We start from the raw sequence: 24,620 nt of genomic DNA on the forward strand, positions 1-24,620 counted from the left end.
TGTAGAAGATATGAATGATGTCACATCCCACATTAAAGTAATGCAGCCTCCTAAGGATAAAAGAACATGGGCTGCTCTTTCTTATATACAGTAGTTCCTCTGACTTCCAAGACCACTCAAACCTATCATTAATGCAGACCCCCAAGTATTTGTAGGAGAGGACCACCTCTACATCCCCTCTCTGAATAGTGACTGAACATAAAGGCTCTTTGGTGCGGCAAAAGTCAATGCACAGTTCCATGGTTATGCTGATGTTAAGTTTCAGGCAATTCTCTAAGCACCAAGAAACAAAGTTCTCCTCTTCTCTGTCACATCCTCCTCATCAATACACCTCTATAACTGTAGAATCTTCTGAGAATTTCTGCAAGTGACATGACCTGGTGTCTGAGATGTACAGAGTGAAAAGGAAAAGAGGCACGGCTGCTCCTTGAGGTGCTCCAGTGTTGCTCACACAGTCTCACAAACTGCAGACTGCCTGACAGATACTCCATTATCCAGGACACCAGAAGCTCATCCACCTACATATCTTCACGCTCTTAACAGAGATGGCTGGATGGTGTCGAAGACACTGGAGAAATCAAAAATACATAATGCTCACAGTGCTGCCAGCTTTGCCCAGGTGAGAATAAGCCTTCTGGGGCAGATAGATAATTGCATCCTCCACTCCAATCTTTGTCCTATAGGAAGACTGTAGTGAGTTCAGGTGGTCTACCGTAAGAGGACCCATATAGTCCAGGGACCAGCCTGTCAAAGGACTTCATGATGTGAGACATAAGCACCACTGGTCTGTAGACATTAGGTCAAGAGGTGCCTGCCTTTCTTTAAAAAAAGAATTCAAAGCATTACAGCTCAGTGATGTTATAGTGGGACTGTGTCTGGGGTCCTGTGAACAGCTTTAGTCTCCATATACAGTGGAACCTCGGGTAATGACCGTAATTCATTCCAAAACTCTGGTCGTAACCCAATTTGGTCGTGACCCGAAGTAATTTCACTCATAGGATTGTATGTAAATACAATTAATCCGTTCCAGACCGTATGAACTGTATGTAAATATTTTTTTTTTAAAGATTTTTAAGCACAAAAATAGTTAATTATGCCATATAATGCACAGTGTAATAGTACACTAAAAGTAAAAACATTGAATAACACTGAGAAAACCTTGAACAGAGAAAACAAACATTGCAAGAATTCACGCGATCAGCCTTACGAACTGCTCGCTGTAAACACTTTTTTTAATGAGTTTTAAGCACAGGGAAAAAAATTAAAATTTGAAAAATCCTTAATTTATACAAAAACTAACCATAAACAACCAAGAAAAGTAACCTTGCAGCAAATCGCCATGAATCTTCCTGCCTTTCTCGGATAATATTGCCTTACTTACGTTATCCTCTGCAAGTTGCTTCTCGTTCAGCCACACTAGCAACAGTTTTTCCCCCCTTTCCAGCACTTGAGGCCTCTGCTTGGTTAACATTGTAACTCCTTTTGCAACATCAGCTGCTTTAATGGCCTCTTTCTGCTTTAGAATAGTCGAAATCGTAGATTTTGACTTCTTGTACTCGGCGGCAAGATCAGTAACACAAATGCCACACTCATACTTTTTAATAATTTCTTTCTTTAATTCGATTTCAATTTTCTTTGAACCTGTCTTCTCACCAACACTACCACTCACTTGCTCAGAGGCCATGGTTGTTTGCAAAATTAATGCAAAACCACATGAAATACTCTAGAGCACAAAGGGCTCACAGCAAATGCACGCACGTCTGACCGAGAAAAATGTACAGGGAGAGACTGAACACATGCGGAAATCATCGGCGCGTATGAACCAGAAAGGAAACTGGCTTGTTCGTCACCCGAGTGTGTGGTCGTGAACAGATGCAAAAGTTCGGCAAACTTTTTGGTCGTAACCTGATTTGTACGTGTTCCGAGATGTTCATGACCCGAGGTTCCACTGTACTTCTTGGAGATGTCCAAAGTATTTTCATGGACTAAAGTGAACTACAGTATAGTCTTGAACAGGAAAGAAGTGGTAGAGAACACAGTGAGCAATTGCACCAAAGGTCAGGTATAAAAGGGTCCACAGACAATGGCGGGCGGGTGTAAGCTACAGTGCCTATGAAAGTATTCCCCTCCTTGGAAGTTTTCACGTGTTATTGTTATACAACTTTTAATCACAATGGCTTTCATTTGGCTTTTTTGACACTGCTCAATAGAGAAAGACTCCTTAATGTCAAAGTGAAAGCAGATCTCTGCAAAGTGATCTAAATTATGACCATGAACACTTAAATACTGTGCCACTAGTAAATAGAAACTAAATTCTTCTTTACACAATCGATTGGGGGGCTGTACACTAAACTATCAGGGCACTGGTTTGGACCAGAGCCCCTAATGGTGGTAAAGAAATAACTGCATGACATACTGGATCTTGTATATTTAATCTCACCAAAATGTTTTATGCATTAATGAATAAATGGTGTGTAACATTTCTTAAAAAATGTTGAAAAGGTCACAAGTGGTAATATACATTCATTAGATCCCATAAAGATGCGGCTAGTTTGACTTATGGCCTATGGCATTCATATTTTAGACCACAGATGGCTTTAGCAAATAAAAGGTAAAAAAAAAAAAAAAATCATAAATAAAACACAGATCTGGATTTTGCAGAAATACACAATTCCGAGGATAAAATTATGAGAGAAGTGAGTACAAAGAAACAAAGGCCTTAGGTACACAAGGAGAGAAACTAACTAAGGAAAAAAAATTAGAGCATGAACGAGTCTCATTTGGAAAAAGAACATGGAAAAACAATCAGATAGTACAAACCCTAAATTGATTCTTTCCACATGTTTGGGAATTTTGGCAGGCACCGTTATCAAAGACCTGAAAGTGCAGTGAACTTCTGTTGGCAGGTAACAGGCACATGGGCGAGGACAAGAAAATCCTGCTTCAGGCAGTCCCATTGAAACAATCAACGCCAGCAAGAGTGTGCAAGGAGAGGCCATGGTGGGGACTGTCGGGCGAGCGTGCTGACTGGGAGCCAAAGCTGAGGGAGGAAAAACAGAGAAAGAAAAGAACAGTTGAGGACATGGAAGTCTCATCACGAACATTAAGGGCAAGGTGCCTCCTAGCTCTACCTTTGTTTATTTAGGGGGAAAAAATAATTAAAAGGCCTTAATATTTCTAAGGAAAAAATGTTTTTAAACACAAATATAATTACAGAATGTTAATACATACAGTACTGATAAAACACCTGGATCTTGTCCATTTAGAACGTCTCCATTTTGGTAACACATACTTTTGTTTTCACCATTAAAAAGTACAACTTCACAGTAGTTAAATTGGTGACTTAAATTTCATAAGTTCTGCTCTTCTGACAAACATTGAGCTAAGGGTGTAAAAGAAATGTCTGCATATGGTCGGAAATTTCAAGAATCTGACAATCAAACTTTTCTGTTTTGGAAACACATTCTTTTGTTTTTAGCATTAAAAATGATCCTGTGACACTGATCACATCAAAGATGATATTTTGGTAGTGGTCTACTTTGACATAAAGATGTCTAACCTATGTTTGCATATAGTTGGAAGTTTCAACTATCTGATAATCTTCTCGAATGCCATCATACATTTCTGTCTCTCGGATGTTCGTGAACATTTTCTTGCATGCCTGTGATCCATTATGTTTGTCTACTGCTGAATTGCTCTGTGCACAGGATTACTTTTCACTTGTCAGTTTGGCTGAGTGCTTTGTCTTCTTATTGTTTCTCGTTCTTCCTCACTTAATCATCTTCAGTGATTAGCTCGATACTCTACAGATGTCGCTGCTCTTCTTTTTCTCTCTTTCATTAAGGTAATTATCACTTGGTTTTACAATCACTTTGCCATAAACACATGACCACAGGTCACTCTGCGCATTTAAGTTAGCTAAATGTCGATGTTCAATGATCGATGAACACATACCAACACTAGATAAAGAATTCTGTTGATATACATACTGTGTCCTGGGGATTATCAACAGATGGATTTGTAAAACTTGATTTTATTATAATAAACTTTTCTAGCCACCAGTAAAGTGCTTACCAGTTGGCCAGTAACTAATTTTTTTTTAATTTCAAGAACATATCAAGTTGTATTCTGGATTACTACTTTCCTGTCTGCTTATTCTTTCTTATTTTTATCACTTAATTAATTTTGTGATTGAGATCACTTTGTCATAATAAATACACAACCCTATGTCACTTCACTGAGGTTTCCACAACCCTGAATTATTTGAATTTCCGGAACATATCAGGTCATAAGCTTTTGAAAAAGAGGAAGATCAAGGTTCTAGTTCAGTAGTCTAGTAGTAATCACATGACAGAGTGAAAGACCTTTGCATTATATACAGACTGTAGGTTTGTACTTAAGTTGGATTTGTATGTAAGTCAGAACAGGTACGTTATTTTAATAAATACTATTGTTGACTGACTGTAACCAAGTGCTCTGCCAATGAATGATGGAGTTTCACCTCTCTCTGACCTTTTTATTATTTCTACTTTATTTTCTCTTCTTTACTGTATCACCAGCACTTGCATCAGATTTGTTTTTCAGAGACATTGTTGAAGGGTGAAGACAAAAGGTTAAGATGAGCTCTTCTGCACAGCACTGTACACGCTATCACACCAGGAAGGCACAACTTCCTGCCATGTGTGTAACAGTACAAGCAGGCTGTTATTGAGAATGAATGGGGGTGGCGAGGGGTGATTCATCACCAGCCCACCTCACAGTCACCTCCACTACAGTATGCTGCCTGCAGCGTCTGCCCACCAAGAATGAACAGAGTGAGGCCAGAGGCGGGTAGTGAATCGCCCACCATCGCCCCAATTCAACAGGCAGCCATCCGAGGCAAAGTACAATGTTACCCCCCGCTGCCCCGTTTACCCTTAATGGCCTCCGTTCATCCACAACCAGGTCACCGCTTGCAGCATTACCAACTGCCCACCGAGAACGAACGGGGCAGCCATGTGTGGTGGGCAGGCAGTGAAACCACTTGCCGCCGGGAGCCACCCGAGGGACACTACACTGCGAGAGCAGCGAAATCACCCCCCTCCAGCCCCCGTCCAGCCACCGCTTGCAGTGTCCCCAGGCCAAAGATGACGGAGCAGCAGTTACTGAGGCGCATGCGTCACAGTTGAGGCCCCGTTTGTAAGTTGTAGGTCGGATGTTTGTAACCTGAGGACTACCCATATATACTAGCTGAATACCTGTGCTTTGCTACAGGATAACAACAGGAAAAATGTGTTCTAAAATATACATAGGTTGTGGGTCTGGACATTTCAGAGAGGTACCGAGGCTTGGTGCATTAGGGGTCGCTGGTCCACGTCATGGCGTACGGATTGAACCTCCGCCAGTTATTAGAGACGTGGCTAACAATGTCAACCCGCATCTGAGTGGCCAGAAAGGCGGTGCTGTGCACAAGGTAGGCCAGCGTGGAGAACAGGCACATGCTGCCACCGCTCATCCGCACCACAGAGTGAGGGACCATTACTTTCTTCAATATAAATCCTTTCTTTCTTGGTCATAGTCTTATGGGTTTATTTAAAGAGGTGTAAACTTAATAGAAGAATTCATAAAGAAAGTATGAAAAAGAATAAAATAAAAAAGTATGAAAATCCAAATCCTCAAAAAAAAAAAATTACTTTAATATACCTTGGAATAACCTAACTAAATTATTTTAAAAAGATAAATAAATGGCAAATTATAAACGCTTTGTGGAAACTCGAAAATATCAAAACAAAACATGTACTCTTCAAAAAAAAATGAAAGTATTTTTAATTTACGTTAAAGAAATTTATTTTAGAAAGATATGGAGTGAATGGGTGTAAAAACCTGTACGAAATGCCGTGCTTGGACCACGAAATTTTTAAAACCGTTTCTTAGCGAGCTCCTATGGCCCAAGGGTAACCTACATTCCAAATTTCAAGTCCCAAGTCCTCTTGATTCGGTAGATTTTGTGATGAGTGAGTCAGTGGTATTTGGCTTTTATATATACAGTATAGACAGAGATATATGTACTGGCCAGGTGCACTTTGAGGGAGTCAGTCCATCTATAACTGCTTATTGGCACAAATTTAAATTATTTTGTATGTGTAAAGTGAACTAAAAGAGTGTAAAAGTGCTACATAAAGTATCACGTCCCTGCCACTTATTCCTTGTGTCACCCTGAGTGACTCTTTTAACCTGTCTATGCTCATGCTATAAAAACATGGAAATGTTTAAGGTGCCTGGAGTCTGCCCTCTATATAAGGTTTCAAGTCTCAATCTCAAGCAGTAACTCCTCTTGTTACCCAAATTGTTAAACGGTAACTAAACCTACCAGTGCTCAGACTCTAGAAATATGTAAATAATTCTAATATCCTTGCTATGGCAATTGAGACAATCTTCTTGTTTGTGAGGTATGAAAACCATTGCGTCTATGACAGTGAAGACATCACTTCACCTACTGTTGTGCATACTGCAGAAACACAGAAACAACTGTGCCATACCCATAAAGCTCAGTTAGGCTAGTGCCCATTATAAAAAGGTGCTGTATAAAGTATCAGTTCTCAATGTGGTGTAGTGGTTAAGGCTTTGGACTTCAAACTCCGAGGTTGTGGGTTCAAATACTGTTGGTAACCCTGAGTAAGTCACTTCACCTGCCTGAGCTCCAGTAGGAAAAACAAAAAATGTAACCAATTGTATCTCAAATGCTCTAAGATAACAGTGTCAGTCCAAAAATAATTAATAATAAAATATGGTGTCTCCACCATTGACTCCTTGTGTCACTCTGAGCAGCACTTTCAATCTGCCTTTGTTCAGAGTATAAACGTATTCAAACATTCATTGTTTCTGGAGTTCCCATATAAATTATCGAGTCACACGACCTATGATTAAATCCACACATAACCCTAAGAGGATCATTTGACCTGCCAGTGTTCACAATTTACAAATACATAAAGCATGTAATAAAGTGAATTAAGTATTCACCACGGGCCTGCACAATATCACATTTCAAATCTCAACAGCCTGTGTGGTACTGAGCAAATCACTTTATGTGTCAGTGCTGATGATGTAAATATCTGGAGACAATTGTGCTGTACATGAGCTTTGTAAAGCTACATGTCCCTCATCGACTCACAGATCGAATGAACACAATTTCCTGGTTATTTTCTGACAAGCTAAGGAATAACCATATTCACTAATGAATCAGTCGCACGGCCCTGAAGGCCAGATAAATCCAGTCTCCCCAAAACATTAATGTAATAGTGATAAAATAAGAGAATGAAATTTTGCATGTTATAGTTATAACACGTAATATTAGTGCTGGAGTACGGTGGTGGAAGGATAATGCAGAAGGCAGGATGTGTAAGTTCAAGTCAGCAGCATTGTGGTTCAAGTTCTGCATGTTTCCCTTTTATCTTCATTTTATTTATCCATTTATACACAAAAAATATGCAGAAGAATAATTATCAATACAACATGACTTGATATAATAGAAAAAGTATTTTCCCACAATGCCATACATTAAATTTAAAGAAATGCTCCACCATGGTACTAACCCAGAAAGGTTAGTAAGGGTTCAGAGGTGTTCACTCATCACTATTCCTTAAATAGTTCTTTAAAACACACTTTATAACTCCATTAGTAATAATTGCGTTGGTTTGGACATGTGCAGAGGAGAGATGCTGAGCATATTGGTAGAAGAATGCTAAGGATAGAGCTGCCAGGGAAGAGGAAAAAAGGAAGGCCTAAGAGATGGTTTATGGATGTAGTGAGAGAGGACATGCAGTTGATGGGTGTGACAAAGCAAGATGACGAGGACAGAAAGATATGGAAGAAGATGATCCACTGTGGCAATCCCTAAATGGAGCAACCGAAAGAAGAAGAATAAATCCTCCCCAGATTTTAAACTAGCAAATTTTAAATTTGGCATTTCATTTAAGACATGTAGTTTGTTCAGGGCAAAAATCATTTTTTCCAACAATGTTCACAGATCTCAGAGTATTTCACTTTTTATCGACTATATTACAACTCCAGTGGGTCACAAGTTCACATACACTTTGTTAACTGTGTCTTTAAAGAGCTTGGAAAATTCCAGAAAATGACATCAACACTTTAGGCAATTAAACAATTAACTTCCAATAGCGAATTGGCTAACTGCGGTCAGCATGTGGATGTACTGTATGTTAAGGCCTACCATCAGACTCTCTGTCTCTTTACTTAACATAATTGTAAAATCATAAGAAATCAGCCAAGACCTCAGAAAAAAAATCTGGTTCATCCTTGAGAACAATTTCCAAATGTCTGAAGGTTCCACGTTCATCTGTACAAACACTAATAGACAAGTGTAAATACTGTGAGACCATGCAGCTCATCTTACTGCTCAGAAAGGAGATGTATTCTGTCTCCTAGAGAGGAACGTACTTTGGCACAAAAAGTGCAAATAAATCCCAGAAAAACAGCAAAGGACTTTGAAGGAGATACTGGAGGAAACAGGTAGACAAGTATCGATATCCACAGTAAAACCAGTCCTATATCAACATAACCTGAAAATCTGCTCCGAAGGGAGAAGCCACTGCTCCAAAGCCACCATCAGAAAGCCAGACTGCAGTTTGCAAAGGCACATGGAGACAAAGATCTCACCTTCTGGAGAAATGTCCTCTGGTCTGATGAATCCAAAATCAAAATGTTTGGCCATAATCACCATTGCTATGTTTGGAGGAAAAAGGGTGAGGCTTACAAGCCAAAGGGCACCATCCCAACCATCAAGCATGTGAGTAAGAGCATCATTTCATGGAGGTGCTCTGAAGCAGGTGAGACTGGTGCACTTCACAAAATAGATGGCATCATGAAGGAAGGAAATGATCGAGATATACTGCAGCAACCTCTCAAGAGCTTGTAGCTGCTGAGTTGAAGCTCAGTCACAAATGGGTCTTCCAAATGGACAAGGATAACAAGGTCAAGGTATTGGAGTGTCCATCACAAAGCCCTGACCTCAATCCATTTGAAAATGTGTGGAAAGACCTGAAAAAGTGTGTATGAGCAATTAGGCCTACGCACCTGTCCCAGTCACACCACTTCTGTCTGGAGGAATGGGCCAAAATTCCAGCAACGTATTGTAAAAAGCTTATGGAAGGCGACCCAAAATGTTTGGATCAAGTTTAACAATTTAAAGCCAAAGCTATCAAATATTAACAAAGCTAGGAGGCACCTTGCCCTGAGGTCTGTGAACATTGTTGGAAAAAATGAAGTAGATGTCTTAAACGATGTGCCAAATTTATAGTTTGTTAGCATAAAATCTGTGGAAGGCTTATAAAGTGAGTTTTAAAGAATATACCCTAAGTGTATGTAAACTTCTGACTTCAACTGTAGATTTTCATTCTATCAGAAACATTATTATCTCCTTTCTCTGTTAAAGGTTGTGATTTTTTTTACAGCCATCACAGATTATTGTGGCCAAAATTGTGACGTGACCTGTGAGGCAACAGTGCTAACCACTGCACCATCGTCCATCCCTGAGTCCTTTATTTCTTCCTGTGTCTCCTGAGCTTCTGTCTTTACAGCTAGCTGAGCTCTGTGGGTGTCTGCATTATATACTCAGAGCACTGTCACTACCTGATCTGTGCTACATAGTGAGGAGCATAAAATGCTTAAGCCAGCAGTGTGGACACAATGAATCTATGCAGAACATTCTCATTATGGTCAGCTAATATACTCTTGAGATGAAAATACTGCAAGTTTTTTTAAACACATCTTGGGTGCAAATTCAGCTGAAATACCAATTAGTTAGTGACTTTATACATGTGTGCATACACCATAAATTATTCACGCACTCACAAACCAGACTGGACAGTGTGAGCTGGAGCACTCTTACGATATGCATGAGTGAAAGGCCTGTACATGACTGACGCAAATTAGGCAGGTAGCGCAGATCAGGTAGTGACATCCCTATGCTCCTGTCTCGTCTTCAATTCAAACGCTGAAACTTGCATGTCCTATGCAGAGTTTTCCAGGAGTATTTCTTTCACAATATGTTAACAAAAATGCTTTCATTTTGCACATTGTGAGCATACGACTGAATAACCAATATTTATATTATGTAACACAAGTAATGTGAGTCTTTTATTCTATGTTCTGTTTTTGATATCATTGGTGGTTTTCCAGTGTTGATCTTCATAAAGTGCCATTTTGTCTGACAATGTGTTATCTGTGTACTCCATAAAAACACGACATTAAAACATTTTATCAGCCATCACTTCAACACACATGGGGTAAAGGACAAATAAAAAAAATACAATTTTTGGGTAGAGTATTTCTCACACTCTTCAGTTTTTACTTCTGTCTAGCTGAAATTGTAAAATTATTAATCCAGTTCATTAGTATTTCACAAATTTCTCTGTTCCTAACTTTGTTATCCATTCCAGGAGAAAAAAAAAAAAGAAATGGCCTGTGGAATGCAAGTCTTTCTTATAATAGCAATATACAAAGTATCAGGTCTCAGTCTCTGCCATCATGTTGTGACCCTGAATGAATTATATAACCTGGATCTTATCATGCTATACAAATATAGAAAGAATTATGATTTAGTGGTAAAGTGAACTGGGTTAGTGCACACTATGGAAAGAATTATAAAAATATTAAGTCTCAGTCATCACCACTAACTCTTCTTGTGGCTTGTCATTTAACCAGATAGCACTCCTACTGAAGAAATCTGGAAACAATTCACCTCTGCACTTTGACCTGTAAGTCTCTATCCAAATAAATAATGAACATAATATAGCATTTTCAGACCTGTTGGGTGCGAGACAAGAAACAGCTAGAGGCAAATTAGAGCCACCAGGGAATGATATGTTTATAAATAAAAAATGTAGAAATACAGTCAGTCCTGTATTCACAAGGATTACGTTCCTAGGAAACAACGTTAAACGCAAATGTTAATACCTTGAACCTATGGGAAATAGGGTTTTAGGGTTCCGCAATCACAAAAACTGTAATCTTTTTCTAGAGATTGCTCAAAGTACACCTTTATGCATATGATTCTTTATATAAAAAACAATATTTTTGGTAATATGCACTTTTCATGAATCAGTAACCAGGAAATAACCCATAAATTGTAGTAAACAAAATACAATTGGTAACATGCAAAAAACATTTTTTCTTACTAGTCATTTGCTAGAATTCTGTGACCTTTTTTTGCTAACATCCCAAATACAAAAAAAAATGTTGGTCACTACTGTTAGAAGACGTCAAGACTGGTGAGGTCTCAAAGTCAGCTCTAACACTTTGTTCTTCATGGCTGGCGGATGGCATTGGAAATCATAAAGGACAGATCAGCCTGAAATAATCTGTCCTTAAAGATGTCGACATGTAGAATCATAGCTGAGGTGAGTTCATGTTAAACTCTGAGGCTGTGGTCTATTGGTGGGATTGGCAGCCTCGATGTCTCTAGCCAGCTGGGTGATTTGTTAACATCAAATTCACAGCCAGCAGTCGACCTTTATTTTCTCACTAAGCCAGATCACTGACATTGACAGCTTGGTCTTAGCACCCTAAGGATTTGCATTACATATAATCGCAACATAAAACTTGCTATTTTAAGCAAAACAATTAAAATATGAAACAAATTCATGGTGAGCTCTTTATTCTAAAGCGGTAGGGTGAACAAGACTGGTGAGGCTGCTCCTCAGACTTGCACACGTTGCGCCTCTCATTTATTTTTTTCTATTACACATAGCCATGAATCCCACAAATGTGCAAAGATGTGCCAACACGAAAGTAAAAAAGAGGTTACAAATAAAATTGTGTAAATGCTGGAAGTCAAAAAAGGTGCGGAGTGACTGTATATATTTAATGACTATGAAAATATTAAGGATACTCTGGGTGCTGAGGATTGTTGTAAGTGAAAACTGACCAGAAGTTAAAACTGAAGCAAGAAATCATACTTAGCAAGGGTCAAAATACCAGAAATGAGACAGAGTGAATAAAAACAAAAGGTTAAACCTAAATCATAGATCAAATACTGAAGAAAGAGAATGCAAAAAAAAAAAACGTATCACTAAGGAATACTTGGCAATTAACCTAACCAGCACTAATTAGCACAAGAGTTTTTACATCCCAAAGGATAACACAGAATCTGAATGCATAACTAGCGTAACTTCCTGTGATGCCACTATCATGACAATAACAGTCACATGATCCATTCCAAAGACACTGCATATACAAAATCCTGATGGTAATGGAAATAAACTTTTTAGTAATCATTTGGCAGTGGTGATAGCCTGGAGTCTTCTTGGGTTTGATGCAACATCCTTCTCAAACCTGGATATGAGGATTTTCTGTCATTCATCTTTACAGTTTCTCTCAAGCTCTGTCAGGTTGGATGGAGGCCGTTGAGGATTTTCAGGTCTCTATAGAGATGTTTGATTGGGTTCAGATCTTGGCTTTGGCTGAGCAACTGAAGGACATTTCAAGAGGTGTCCTTAAGACACTCCTGTATTGTTTTTGCTTTGTGCTTATGGTCATTGTCCCATTGGAAGGTGAAACTTTGGCACAGTCTGAGGTCCAGAGTGCTCATTTTATTTATTTATTTATTTCCTTTAGTTTTTATTAAGGATATTTCTGTACTTTTCTCTGTTGAGCTTTTTCTCAACTCTGGCAAGTCTCCCAGTCCCAGCTGCCTCCACCATGGTTCACTGTTGAAATGGCATTGAAGAGTGACTCCTGCTTTCCTCCACACATGATGCTAATTTTGGTTTCATCAGACTAACGAATTGTGTTTCTCCTAGTTTGAGAGTTCTTTATGTGTTGTTTTGCAAACTCCAAGCAGATTTCCATTTATCTTTTACTGAGAAGAGGTTTCTGTCTGGCCACTGATACAGCCCAGATTGGTAAATTGTTGCAGTAATGGTTGTCTTTCTGGAAATTTCTCCCATCTCCACACAGATTCTCTAGAGCTCAGTTAGAGTTACCATCAGGTTTTTGGTCACCTCACTTACCAGGGCCCTTGTCCCTTGATTGATATGTTTGCCCTGGTGGCCATCTTTAAGAAGAATCATAGCTGTTTCAGACTTCTTTCATTTAAGAATTATGGAGGCCACTGTGTTCTTGAAAACCTTCAGTGCTAGAGAAATTTTTTGTCACTTTCCACAAATGTGTATTACAAGCAATTTCTTCAACCTCACGGCTTAGTTTCTACTCTTATTTACATTGTCAACTCTGGGACCTTCTGTAGAGAGGAGTTTATCTTTCTTAATCAGTCCAATCAATTGAATTGACTATAGGTGGACCCCAAACAAGGTATAGAAACATCTCAATGGTGATCAATACATTGAGAGGCACCTGAGCCAAATATCAAGTGTCATAACAAAGGATCTGAATGCTTGTTTCGAGGTGATACAGTGATCCCTCGCTATATCACGCTTCGACTTTCGCGGCTTCACGTCACTACGCATGCGCATTCTGAGAACTTTTATCTAAGCCCTACGATGGCTCCTAAACGTGCTGCTTTTTCTAAGCCTTCTGACAATAAAACTAAGCGCCGGAGGAAGATGCTTACTATCCAGGAGAAGGTGAAACTCTTGGATATGATTAAAGATGGCAATACCCTACAAAAGCCTCCTCACGCATATGAAAAGACAGCGCCAGCAACTGCCTATCAAGATGTTCTTCAGCCGCGCACCCAGACACCCACTGCCTACTCCTAGTACTTCTTCACTGAAGACAACAACGCACCTGCTGAAGATACTGCACCACCTCTGAAGACTCTCCTACTGAGGTCGTGCCTTCATAGGTTAGTGGTTGTGTGTAATTAAATGTACAGTACAATAATCTACTATATAAAAGCGTTCGGGATTGTTTTTCCATCCCGTGAGTGCAAAGCGTAGCGGTATTCCGCTTATTACAGACTTACTACTTGCGGCTTGAGGTGCGAAGCGACGCGATGTGAGCAGAGTTCTGGTGCTGTTATCGTTCCCTTGCTTTTGTGCGCGATGCGCTGGAAAAATAGACAAATTTATGTCTCAGGAAATAATTAATATTGATGGAGTACAAATGTCTCACCGCGTAGTAAATATCAGGGGAGATGATGCTTGCTTATTCTCATCTATAGCTTATTTAGTGCATGAAACTTCGTCTTTAGCGGTACAGATTCGGGCTGACATTGTACGACTTTGGACAGGCACTTGAGGGGATAAAAAAAAACTTTCGGGAGATGTTATGAATGGGCACTTTGATGTTCTCATTCCCTACACTTACATGCCTGATGTACACATGGAGCGCACAATAATTGAAGATAAAAGTCGGTCGCCTTAAAAGGCGAGTGCGCCTAGTAATATGATATTTGTAACGTCTAATATGTCTTATTTTCTCTTATTTTGTCTAATATATTGGGTAATACAAGTGTAATGGTGACTAAAGGGTGTTATTTCATGTCTAGAGGGCTTTAATAATGTTAAAAAACGTATTTAGAAGGTCGTAAACAGGTTTTCTATACTCTAACTGCGAAAATATTCGATTTATAAATAAAGAATCCTACTTCGCGAAAATTCATTTATCACGGTAGAGGCTGGAACGGATTAACCGTGATAAACGAGGGTTCACTGTACTTCAGTTTTTTTAATTTTAATAAATGTGTAAAAAACTCAAAGCTTGTGATTTCGCTTTTTAATTCTAGGGTATTAAATGTTGTTTGATGAAGGAAAAAAGCAATTAAATGATTTTAGCATAAAGCTGCAACATAGCAAAATGTGAAAAAAGGGAAAGGGTTTGAGTACTTCCACTATACAGCATGCAGACATGGTCAAGAGGTTGAGTTGTTGTTCAACCAAATAATGTATGATCTAAGTGACTTTGACTATTTTATTGTTGGCATCAGTGTGACAGTTCCAGCTGTCCCCTTGGAATGTTCAAGCATTACGCTCTGTAGGGTTTAGGAAGAATAAGACCAAAACCTAAATATATCCAGCAAGTGGCAGTTCTGTAGCTGACCTTATTAATGAGAGGAGTCACAGGATAATAACTGGACTGGTTCAAACTACCAAAAAAGCCACAAATACTCAAATAACATGATTTTACAATAGTGGCATTCAGAAAAGCATCTCTGAATGCATATGTTGGACCTTGATACAGCAGCAGAAGGCCACACTGGGAGTCACTCCAGCCACATAAGAATAAGAAGATTAGGCGAGAATGTGAATATGATAACAATACTAGATGACTGAATGTCACCTCATCTGATTAATTTCTGTTTCTGTTGTGACATACAGATAAATCCATGGACTAGATAAAATTAGATTCCACAGGGGAAAATTTGGCAATTTGTGTTGGTGGTACAGGGTGGTGAAGGCAGTGTGATATTGTGTGTTTTATTATGGCCCCTAATGCCAGATGAGCTTCATTTGAATGCCACAATGTACTCAAACATTGTTTTGAATAGATATCATGAATATCACAAAGCCCACATCTTCATAACATTGTTCAATGACTTCTGTTTACTCAAATGACCTGCATAATCCAAAGATCTCAACTCAGTAGAGCAGGTCAGATGATCAAAACATGAATGTGTGGTTGATCAACCTGCAGAAACGATGTGATGCTATCGAGTCAGCATGGGCGAAAATCTTTAAGGAATGATTCCAGCATGTTGTTGAATCCATGTCTTTAATAATTGAGGTAAAAGGTGGGCATAACCAGTATTAGGGATAGACGTACTATTTATTGTAGAAGTGTAACATGTAATGAAAAGCTGCCGTATGTAGCCCTGTATGGGGCTATATAAAGTAAAAGTTGATTCACTTTTACTTTATGAAACAAGTTTCATTTTGTTTCCAGAGCACCAGTTAAGATCATTAAACCATGAAAATAAACTAACACAGTTAGAGAAGGGATTTTCACAGCTAGTTTCAAACTGATTTTAAGATTCTGTTATTAACATTTAAGGCCATTCATAACCTCGTCCGTCCATATCTGTCTGACCTTCTTCAGGACCTTAGATCCTCTTCCTCTATCCATTTGACTGTCCCTCTCGCCCGTCTAACCACCATGGGAACAGAGCATTCAGCCATTCTGCTCCCAAGCTCTGGAATTCATTACCTGCTGAGCTAAGAAATATCAAATCATATTCTCCCTTCAAATGTGAACTTAAAACGCATCTGTTTAAAATGGATTTTTCTTTATGATCACAGTGGTTATGTTTGGTTTTAAATATTTTCTGATGTTTTTAGTTGTTTATAATTGTGTCTTTTATTTATTTATTTATTGTTTGTTCGGCGTCCTTGAGTTTTCACAAAGGCGCCTTGTATAAATAAAATGTATTATTATTATTTATTATTCATTTTTTGTAACCATACTCACATTTTCATCAGCCCATATTCAGAATCATTCAGATAATAAAACTAAATACATTAACAGCATCCATAACACAGCGTAATGTGAATCAAACAGATGTATCCACCACTCCGTTCTTTTTCTTTATCTACTCAGTTCAATATTTTCTTATATAATACGCTACCGTGGCTGTCCGTTTGTCTGTCCAGGATTTTAAATCACCTGTAGCTCGCAAACCGTTTGACCTATTGACCTGAAATTTGGTACACAAATACTATGTGACCTCTGCTGTCCACTTTTTTACTCTTTCTATTTTTATTTTATTCTATTGTAGAATCAACTCGGGAGCGGCCAGCAGGGCGGCTAAGCGGCACATGTGTATGGGTGCCGTTCTCATCGCTACCACCTTTGCCATCACTTCCTCTATCTCTTCATATCTTAAATCATTCTTGAGGCAGATTGAACACTAAAGTGCCAGCTTAAGTGAAAAATTAAGTTAAACGTACTAAGTAATTGCAAACCAAACAGTGACTTAATCGGTTTTAATGCGAAAAGATGCCGACGAATGAAGAGAAGAAGCGGGCCGCTAGGGTAGAGAAAAAAAGGGCTGCTGAGGAAGCATCAAGCGCATGATAAATGAATACTAAATGTGCAGAGAAAGAGTATGAAACTACAAGTCAGGTGTATTCATTGCACATTATCGTGCAGTCCACCGTTACTGATAGGGATATAATAGCTGGGGCTTAGCCATTCAGCACAAAATATAAGTCAAGATAAAACCCAAGATGGGACACCAGGTAGGCATCAGGTCCTCTCATAGACACACACTCACACTGATGATTTCACAAAGGAAATCCACATAACTAATACATTTTTAGCATGTAGGAGAAATCACTTTTGGACTTAGGAACACCATAACCTAATTCATACAGATAGTGACCAAGAAAGGATCTGAAAACAGAATTGCAGTGCCTATAACAAGTAGTCACCCCATTGGAATATAATGAAATTTTATTTTTATACAACACAACTTTATATCCCACTGGATTTATTTGGACTTCACTGACACTAATCAAAAGACTCTTTAATGTCAAAAGTAAAACACAAAATAAATTATCTCACCTCTATTAATTTGACATGGCTAAATCATCACTGGTGGAGCCAAATGGTGCTAGAAGTCCCATAATAAGTTCAGTTAAGACCACCTGTCTATGATTTCAATTGACTGCAGTACAAATTCACCTTATCTGGAAGGGACAACTAATGGTGAGTAAGTATGGTGGTCTAACTTAAACAATGAAGACAAAAGGATATTCCACATAACTCCATAAAAAGATTATTAAAGTCTCTGAATATGCCCTTGAGTCCAGTAAAAGGAATCATTAAGAAATGGAAAAAGAATGCACAGCTGTAAATCTACGAGTGCAGGCCTTCCACAAAACAAATTGATTGTACGAGAAGAAGAATAGTGAGGGAGACCACCCTCTGGAGGACTCTGAAGGAGATACAAGTTACAGGGACTGGGAATTGAGTGACAACTGTGGTTCTGATGCATCACCAGTTGCAGCTTTATGGAAGAGTGGCATAGAAAAAAAATGCACAGGGCATCTTAGCTACAGTTTGTCAGATGCCATCTGAACTCAGCTGGAAGAAGGTTCTATGGTCTGATGAGACCAAAACTAAGCTGTTTTTTGCATCAGTCTAAACATCACGTTTGCACACTGCTTATTACCACAAACACCCCATCCCCACAGTGAAGCATGGTGGCGGGCATCATCAGGCAATGGGAATGCTTCTCTTAAGCACAGCCTGGAAATCTTGTGAGGGTAAAATGAAATGCAACAACATACAGGGAAATCCTGGAGGAAAACCTGATGTGGTGTGCAAGGAACCGGCACCTTGGGAGAAGATTTGTGTTCTAGTGAGGCTTAATGTCTTGGCGTGGCCAAGTCAGAGATTCACATCTCAGTCTAACTGAGAATTTATGGCTGAACTTGAAAAAGGCTCTTCACTTTACAAAGAGGAATGGGGAATAATGTCAGTTATCACAAAGCTGATACAGAGAGAAAGAAACCTGAGCACACAGAATGAAGGCTGGCATGTCTACCAAAGCTGAATTGACTAAATAATATCTTTAAGGGGGTGAATACTTATGTGATCAACCATTTTGTATTTTATGTTTGTAATTAATTTAGACCATTTTGCAGATATCTGTTTTTACTTTGACATTAACCTCCTTGGCATTAACCCTAATTGTGACTTAGAATTCTATGTCAATAAAGTTAAGCCTGAGTCAGACTCGGGGTAACATGTAATGATCCGCTTTACTATGTTAAGGTTGAGTAACTTTCAGGAAAGTACTGAAATAACATTATGCAGCAAAAATGATGAATATCTCCATGTGTTCTGCCACTTTATGGTAACTCTATGGTAAATAATCAATATTCATGAATGGAACAGAGCCTTCAACCAAAAATGCAATGGCAAACGAAAGGCTGGAAAGTCAATTTTAGACAACACACAAATTGGACAAATTGCTCAAATCTAGTGAAAGTGATGACGATTTGAAATGTTTATCAGACCTTGATATGGACAGTGACACTGACCCCGGTTTGATGGATTCTGACCTGCCAAGTTTAAGTGATGTACATGATTGGTGTCTGCTTTAAACTACTGCTGAGAATCCTGCATCTCCTCATTGCCCATTTACAGGTAACTCCAGCATAAAGATGTCTGTCAATCATGATTATCTGGACTTTTTACAATTTGTTGATGATGATCTGCTGGAGTAAAAAGCTGTTGACATGAGCTGCTATGCCAAACCAGCAAACCACTTGCTTGACGCAGTCTATGGCAAACCTGTCACTGCAGAAGACATTAGGGTGTTTTTCAGCCTCCTAACACTACAGAGCATAGTAGGTAAACGAGTCCAGAGATGGTATTAGTCCACAAACCAGTTGTTGCAGACACCCATTTTCGATGAAGTTATAGGTGAGTTAAATTTTTCACTCATTATTTACATTTCACTAATGACGATGCCTATGATAGAGCCAATCACCCAACACCAAAACTGTACAAACTGTAGGAAGTTCATCAGATGATCATCAAACAATATGCAAAAGATATGAGGGGCCAAACAGCCTATAAATCATATATTATTGTGTGTCATCTATGATTTTAAATGTTCACACTATTTAGTATTGGTTGGCACAACACACAACACTGGTTTCATTCATATGTATTGTATTGGTTATTATTTGTGTATTATCAGTTTGTGTGTAAGCTACAATGGTTTGTATATGTATACTACTGGTGGGCATATGAACAATATTGATTTGTACTGGTGTATCATTGGTTTAGCTCTGGGTCAATGTTCATGTCAGTGGAAATGTGGAAGTCATTAAGCCTGCAATAACACAAGAGTTGGTGTCAATCGTGCCATGCACAAGCAACAAAAAAATTATTACAAAAAAATCTTTTGACATGTGCATTAGTGAGTGTTTCAACACACATCACTCAACACACGTATACTTAACCCGCATCAGTACCAAGGTGGACACTAGGCGTACCTTTCCTACTGTATTTATGCCGACAATTTGGTATTTAGATGTTTCTGTTACATGTAATAACATTGGTTCTCAGTGAAAAATTTCCAGGGGTGAACATAACGTTAAGTAGACTGCAGAGGCTTATTTTCTTGTTCACTGTCAAAAAAGTCAAATTAAATCCACCGTGATTCAATGTTGTGTAACAATAAAATATAAAAACCTCTAAGGGGTGAACACTTTTCATAGACATTGTGTAGAAATGTTAGGCAACACCTCTGTGCATTGTACCAAAGTTCCACAGAACAGAGCAGTCCAGAACATTCAAAAACTAAACAAAGTTTATTCACTCCTGGGTTGTGGGCTGGTTGGAGTTTCTGCTGAACAACATCAGACTTCCCACATGAACAAAGGGAAAACATCCAAACTCCACAGTGATGGTGACCAGGCCAGAATTTAAAACTTGATCCATTGCAACCCATTTACATGAAGCGCATGCTACATAATAACATATCAGAACAAGTAATACTTCAAGTTTTAAAGAAGAAGCCAAACTTTTATTCAATATGCTAAATCAACCACACTATAGCAAAGAGGTTGGGAGCATGCGCTGATTACAACCACCACACAGCAAACCATCCGGATTGAGATCTGAGTGCAGCAGTGCAATGGGTGACACCTCAGCACCACACTGAACAGTGGGAGGTTTTTTACGGTGGCTGGAGTGACAGTCCTGGCACCGACCCCCAAGTTTTCCCTGTAAGTTGGAGGACCTGCTTGTAGGGTTGGATGCATGTTAACGTCATACCCGGGACGGAGCAATTGCAGGTTAAGGACCTTGCTCAAGGGCCCAATGGAGTAGAGTCACTTCTGGTATTTTATGGGATTTGAACAGGCAACCTTACAATTGCTGGCACAGATCCCTAGCCTCAGAGCCACCATTCCATCTGCTTTAGCAGAACAACATGAAAATGTCATTTGACTGTCAGAAGCCCTATTGCTTTTTTAGATTTACAGATACATCATGGGTAAGAGCAATACCAAAACTCATACTGACATTTTCAGAAGTTTGACTCTGGACTGAACACATGCAGTCTTGCCCACTTAGGCAGATGGCACCCCAAAGGAGTTTCATTTTAGATTCCTTGACAGATGAATTTCATTCTGACTTTGGGACCAGAAGTAAAAATAACTCCAACTGAGGACCACTTGCCTCATTCTGTCTGACACTGAGTTGAAGTGTTCATTACTGCTCTAAATCACATGGACTGTTCATATGCTGCTCTAGTGCATTTAATCTGTTTTTGTGGATAATTAAGAATGTTATATAATAATAATAATAATAATAATAATAAAAGGTTTTGTGCCCAAAATCAAAGCTATAAATTATTTGAAGCCAGACCTTTTTTCTCATTCTGCATTATATCCACCATCAGTCTAACACTGTAATTCATTTTCATTGACAAAATGCTTTTCAATTCACAATATTTTTATATAGTGGCCTTCATCAAAAGTCGTCTCACTTATGCAAATGCAAAAGAGTCACAGAAACTTACAAAACATTGCAGAGTTGACATGCGTAAGCCCACAAATGTGTCAAATGAATGGGTATAGAGACATTTCTAAACTTTTGTTTAAACATAAAGATTCATTTATGTGTTTGTGTCCATACCTAGAATCATTTCAAAATCCTTAAACTCTAGGATCTGATTTGACCATATAGCGAGAACACAATTTTTTTACCCCAAAATTCTATAAGTGCACAGCAGAATCTACCAAAGCCGTCAAAAACAGTACAAAATTTTAATCTGTAAATTGTGCTGTGCCAAAGTAACCACACCATATTTCCTGGAGGCAGCAGATGCAGAGTCCACCACCTTGAAGTGCCTGTTATGCATCCTGGACACTATCACTTCAGTCTCCTGTCAGAGAGCAACATCTGCCCTTTTGATGCCGAAGAACATCCAGAACGTCAGTGCTTTTTCACATGTGAGTCTAGACTCTGAACATTCCAAGAGCCAATTTTTAAATTAGCCATTGTATAGGATAAAATATAGAAAAGAATTAACTTAAGAAAAATAGCCGGGCACAATCTACCCATCCCACAAAATCCAACTCCCCACCCCATCCACTACAACCCTTTTCTAGAAACTGCACCCCCACCAAGTCTTCCCTACTTAATCTGGTCCTTGTTGATGTCACCAGTGGTAAGGATCAATAGGTCATCCGACCGTTCTATAGATAAATGGATACGGTAGAGCTGGTCCAAGCGTGGATGCACCCTGAATCTGGCAGCAACCCTAATACTGTTTTTCTGTGTAATGGGGTCAATGCTGTGCTGTTCCCTCACTTGGTGGTCCTTGCCAATTTTATTTCCGCATTGTCAGGTCAGGTCGTGTTATGGGAAGGTGTATAATCTAGGCTTCAGCTGCTCCAGAACTCAGCTGCTCAAATTGTTACTAGAACCACTTCCATAGAACACATTACCCCAGTTCTTGGTGAACTTCCCTGGCTCCCCGTTCAATACCGCACTAATGTCAAGATTCTGCTACTAACATTCAAAGTTTTTCATTGCATAGCACGTTCATATCTTTTGGATCTGCTACATATTTACACACCTGCTCGTACTCTTAGATCTTCTTACTTAATGTAAATCCCTTAGCTACACCCTCTACTCATTTATCTACCATGGAGTCTAGATCTTCTAACTTTGTTGCTCCTTGTCTTTGGAACTCCCTTCCTCAGGATATCCACAGCATTGATTCCCTTCCCGTCTTCAAATCCAGACTTAAAACTTATCTTTTTAAACTTGCCTACTCCCCTTGATTTTGTCCCTTGATTGTACCATTTAGTACTTTTATGATCATATATCCATCCATTATCCAACCCACTATATCCTAACTACAGGGTCACGGGGGTCTGCTGGAGCCAATCCCAGCCAACACAGGGTGCAAGGCAGGAAACAAACCCCGGACAGGGCACCAGCCTACCAAAGATGATCATGTATACATAATGTTATTTTAATTGTATAATGTTATTGTTCATTGCATTGTTTTCTTTTTATTTATTGTTAATTTTTTTTAGTATTTATTAATTTAATTAATTCGTTGTTTTGATATATTTCCTTGACTTTTTTGGGGTGAAGTGGTACCTCTGAGGCTAAAGATCTGCACCAATATCTGAAAGGATACCAGTTCAAATCTTCATTACTGCCAAAAGAGATCCTACTCTGCTGGGCCCATGAGCAAGGCCCTTAACATGTAATTGCTGACTCTGCATTCTGACCCCAAAGGGTATGTGAAAATTAATAAATTCCTAATACGAGAAATTGTATTAGGCAAAATAAAGAACAAAAAAAAGGTGTCCTTGATTGCCTTGAAAAGCACCTTTAATAAAATGTATTATTATTATTGTCGAGCATGGGGTTTTACCTTATTGTAATTCTTGTCAGAACAACTTATGTTCCCCTCTAAAGTTTTTGCTTTGTATTACAATAAACTTTTATCACAAAAATAAAAGCAATAAAATTTAGAAGAGAAAAAAAAGAAAAACCCTGGCCATAGTTTTCATTTTTTTGGCGCCACCTACTGGAAAGAAATTAAATCAGTCCTGATTGGTTATCTGTTGGCGTAATCCCTGACATTTTTCACTTAGTATTTAATATAAATTATTATTATTGTTAATGTTTTGCATGAAACAATTCTAGGTGGGATACAATTGGCTTATTTAATTGTTTTTGTACAGATGGTAATGGGCTATTTCATGACATTGATGTTTTCTAATGTTTTGCTTAGAAACTAATTTTGCTAGAAATACATTTTGGGGCATTTTCATGGCTATTGCTATGTCCTCACAATTTCATAGGTTTGTGTTCTCCTAGTAACACAATCTGTTCTCCGCCATGTCAGAGCTGATTTTTTCCATGTACCCCAATGTCCCCCCAAATTACAAAGATGTGCAGGTTGAGGTAAGCAACATGAGTTCACATTCTTGAATGCTCTTGATCCAATTCATTGGTTTAGGGTGCAGTGATTACTGCTCTATTCCGTGTCCTGTGACTTATTCTCAGCCGGGTTCTGTCTGAGTAGAGTCTGCATGTTCTCCCCATATCTGGATGGGCTTTTGTCTTCCAAAAATGTGTGTATCACCCGCAAACAGTCACACTCACACTGGGGCCAATTTGGCAACTCCATTTAACCTGCCCAGCACTTTTTTGGTAATATGGGATGAAAATCTGGTTATTTGCAGGAAAGCCCATGCAGATATAAGAGGAATGTGCAGACTCCACACAAAAGCTGATCCTGTTTAGAGGTGTGCACTTGTACACAACATGGCCAAATGTTTATGGACACCTGACCATGACACCTATATGAACTTGTTGGATATCCCATTTCAAAACCATGGACATTAATATAGACTTGCCCCAACACAACAGCCTCCACTCTTCTGGGAAGCATTTCTAGGAGATTTTGAAGTGTGTCTAAGGGAATGTGTGCCTATTCATCCAAAAGAGCATTTGTGAGGTCAGGTACCGAAGTTGGACAAGAAGACCTAGCTTCAATTTTCAGCTCATCTCAAAGGTCCCTGTGCTGGGCCCTCAAGTTCCTCCATGCCTTTATGGACCTGGCTTTGTATGCAGTGAGACTGTCATGCTGGAACAGAAAAAGGACCTTCCCCAAAACTGTTGCCACAAAGTTAGAAATACACAATTGTCTGAATAGTACCCTTCACTGGAACCAA

The 24,620-nt window shown here is 39.0% G+C and overlaps 1 protein-coding gene across 1 annotated transcript in view; it reads right to left on the minus strand.

Moving 5' to 3' along the window:
• mxra5a (matrix-remodelling associated 5a) overlaps nt 1-24,620 on the minus strand; it is an 80,294-nt gene that overhangs the window by 45,870 nt on the left and 9,804 nt on the right. Inside the window, exon 2 of the mRNA XM_039743572.1 lies at nt 2,821-3,040. Coding sequence (XP_039599506.1) covers nt 2,821-2,999 — 179 coding nt within the window. The 5' untranslated portion in view covers nt 3,000-3,040. The remainder of the gene's footprint in view (nt 1-2,820; nt 3,041-24,620) is intronic.

The sequence above is a fragment of the Polypterus senegalus genome, chromosome 2 (genome assembly GCF_016835505.1).
Source record: "Polypterus senegalus isolate Bchr_013 chromosome 2, ASM1683550v1, whole genome shotgun sequence".
NCBI lineage: Eukaryota > Metazoa > Chordata > Cladistia > Polypteriformes > Polypteridae > Polypterus > Polypterus senegalus.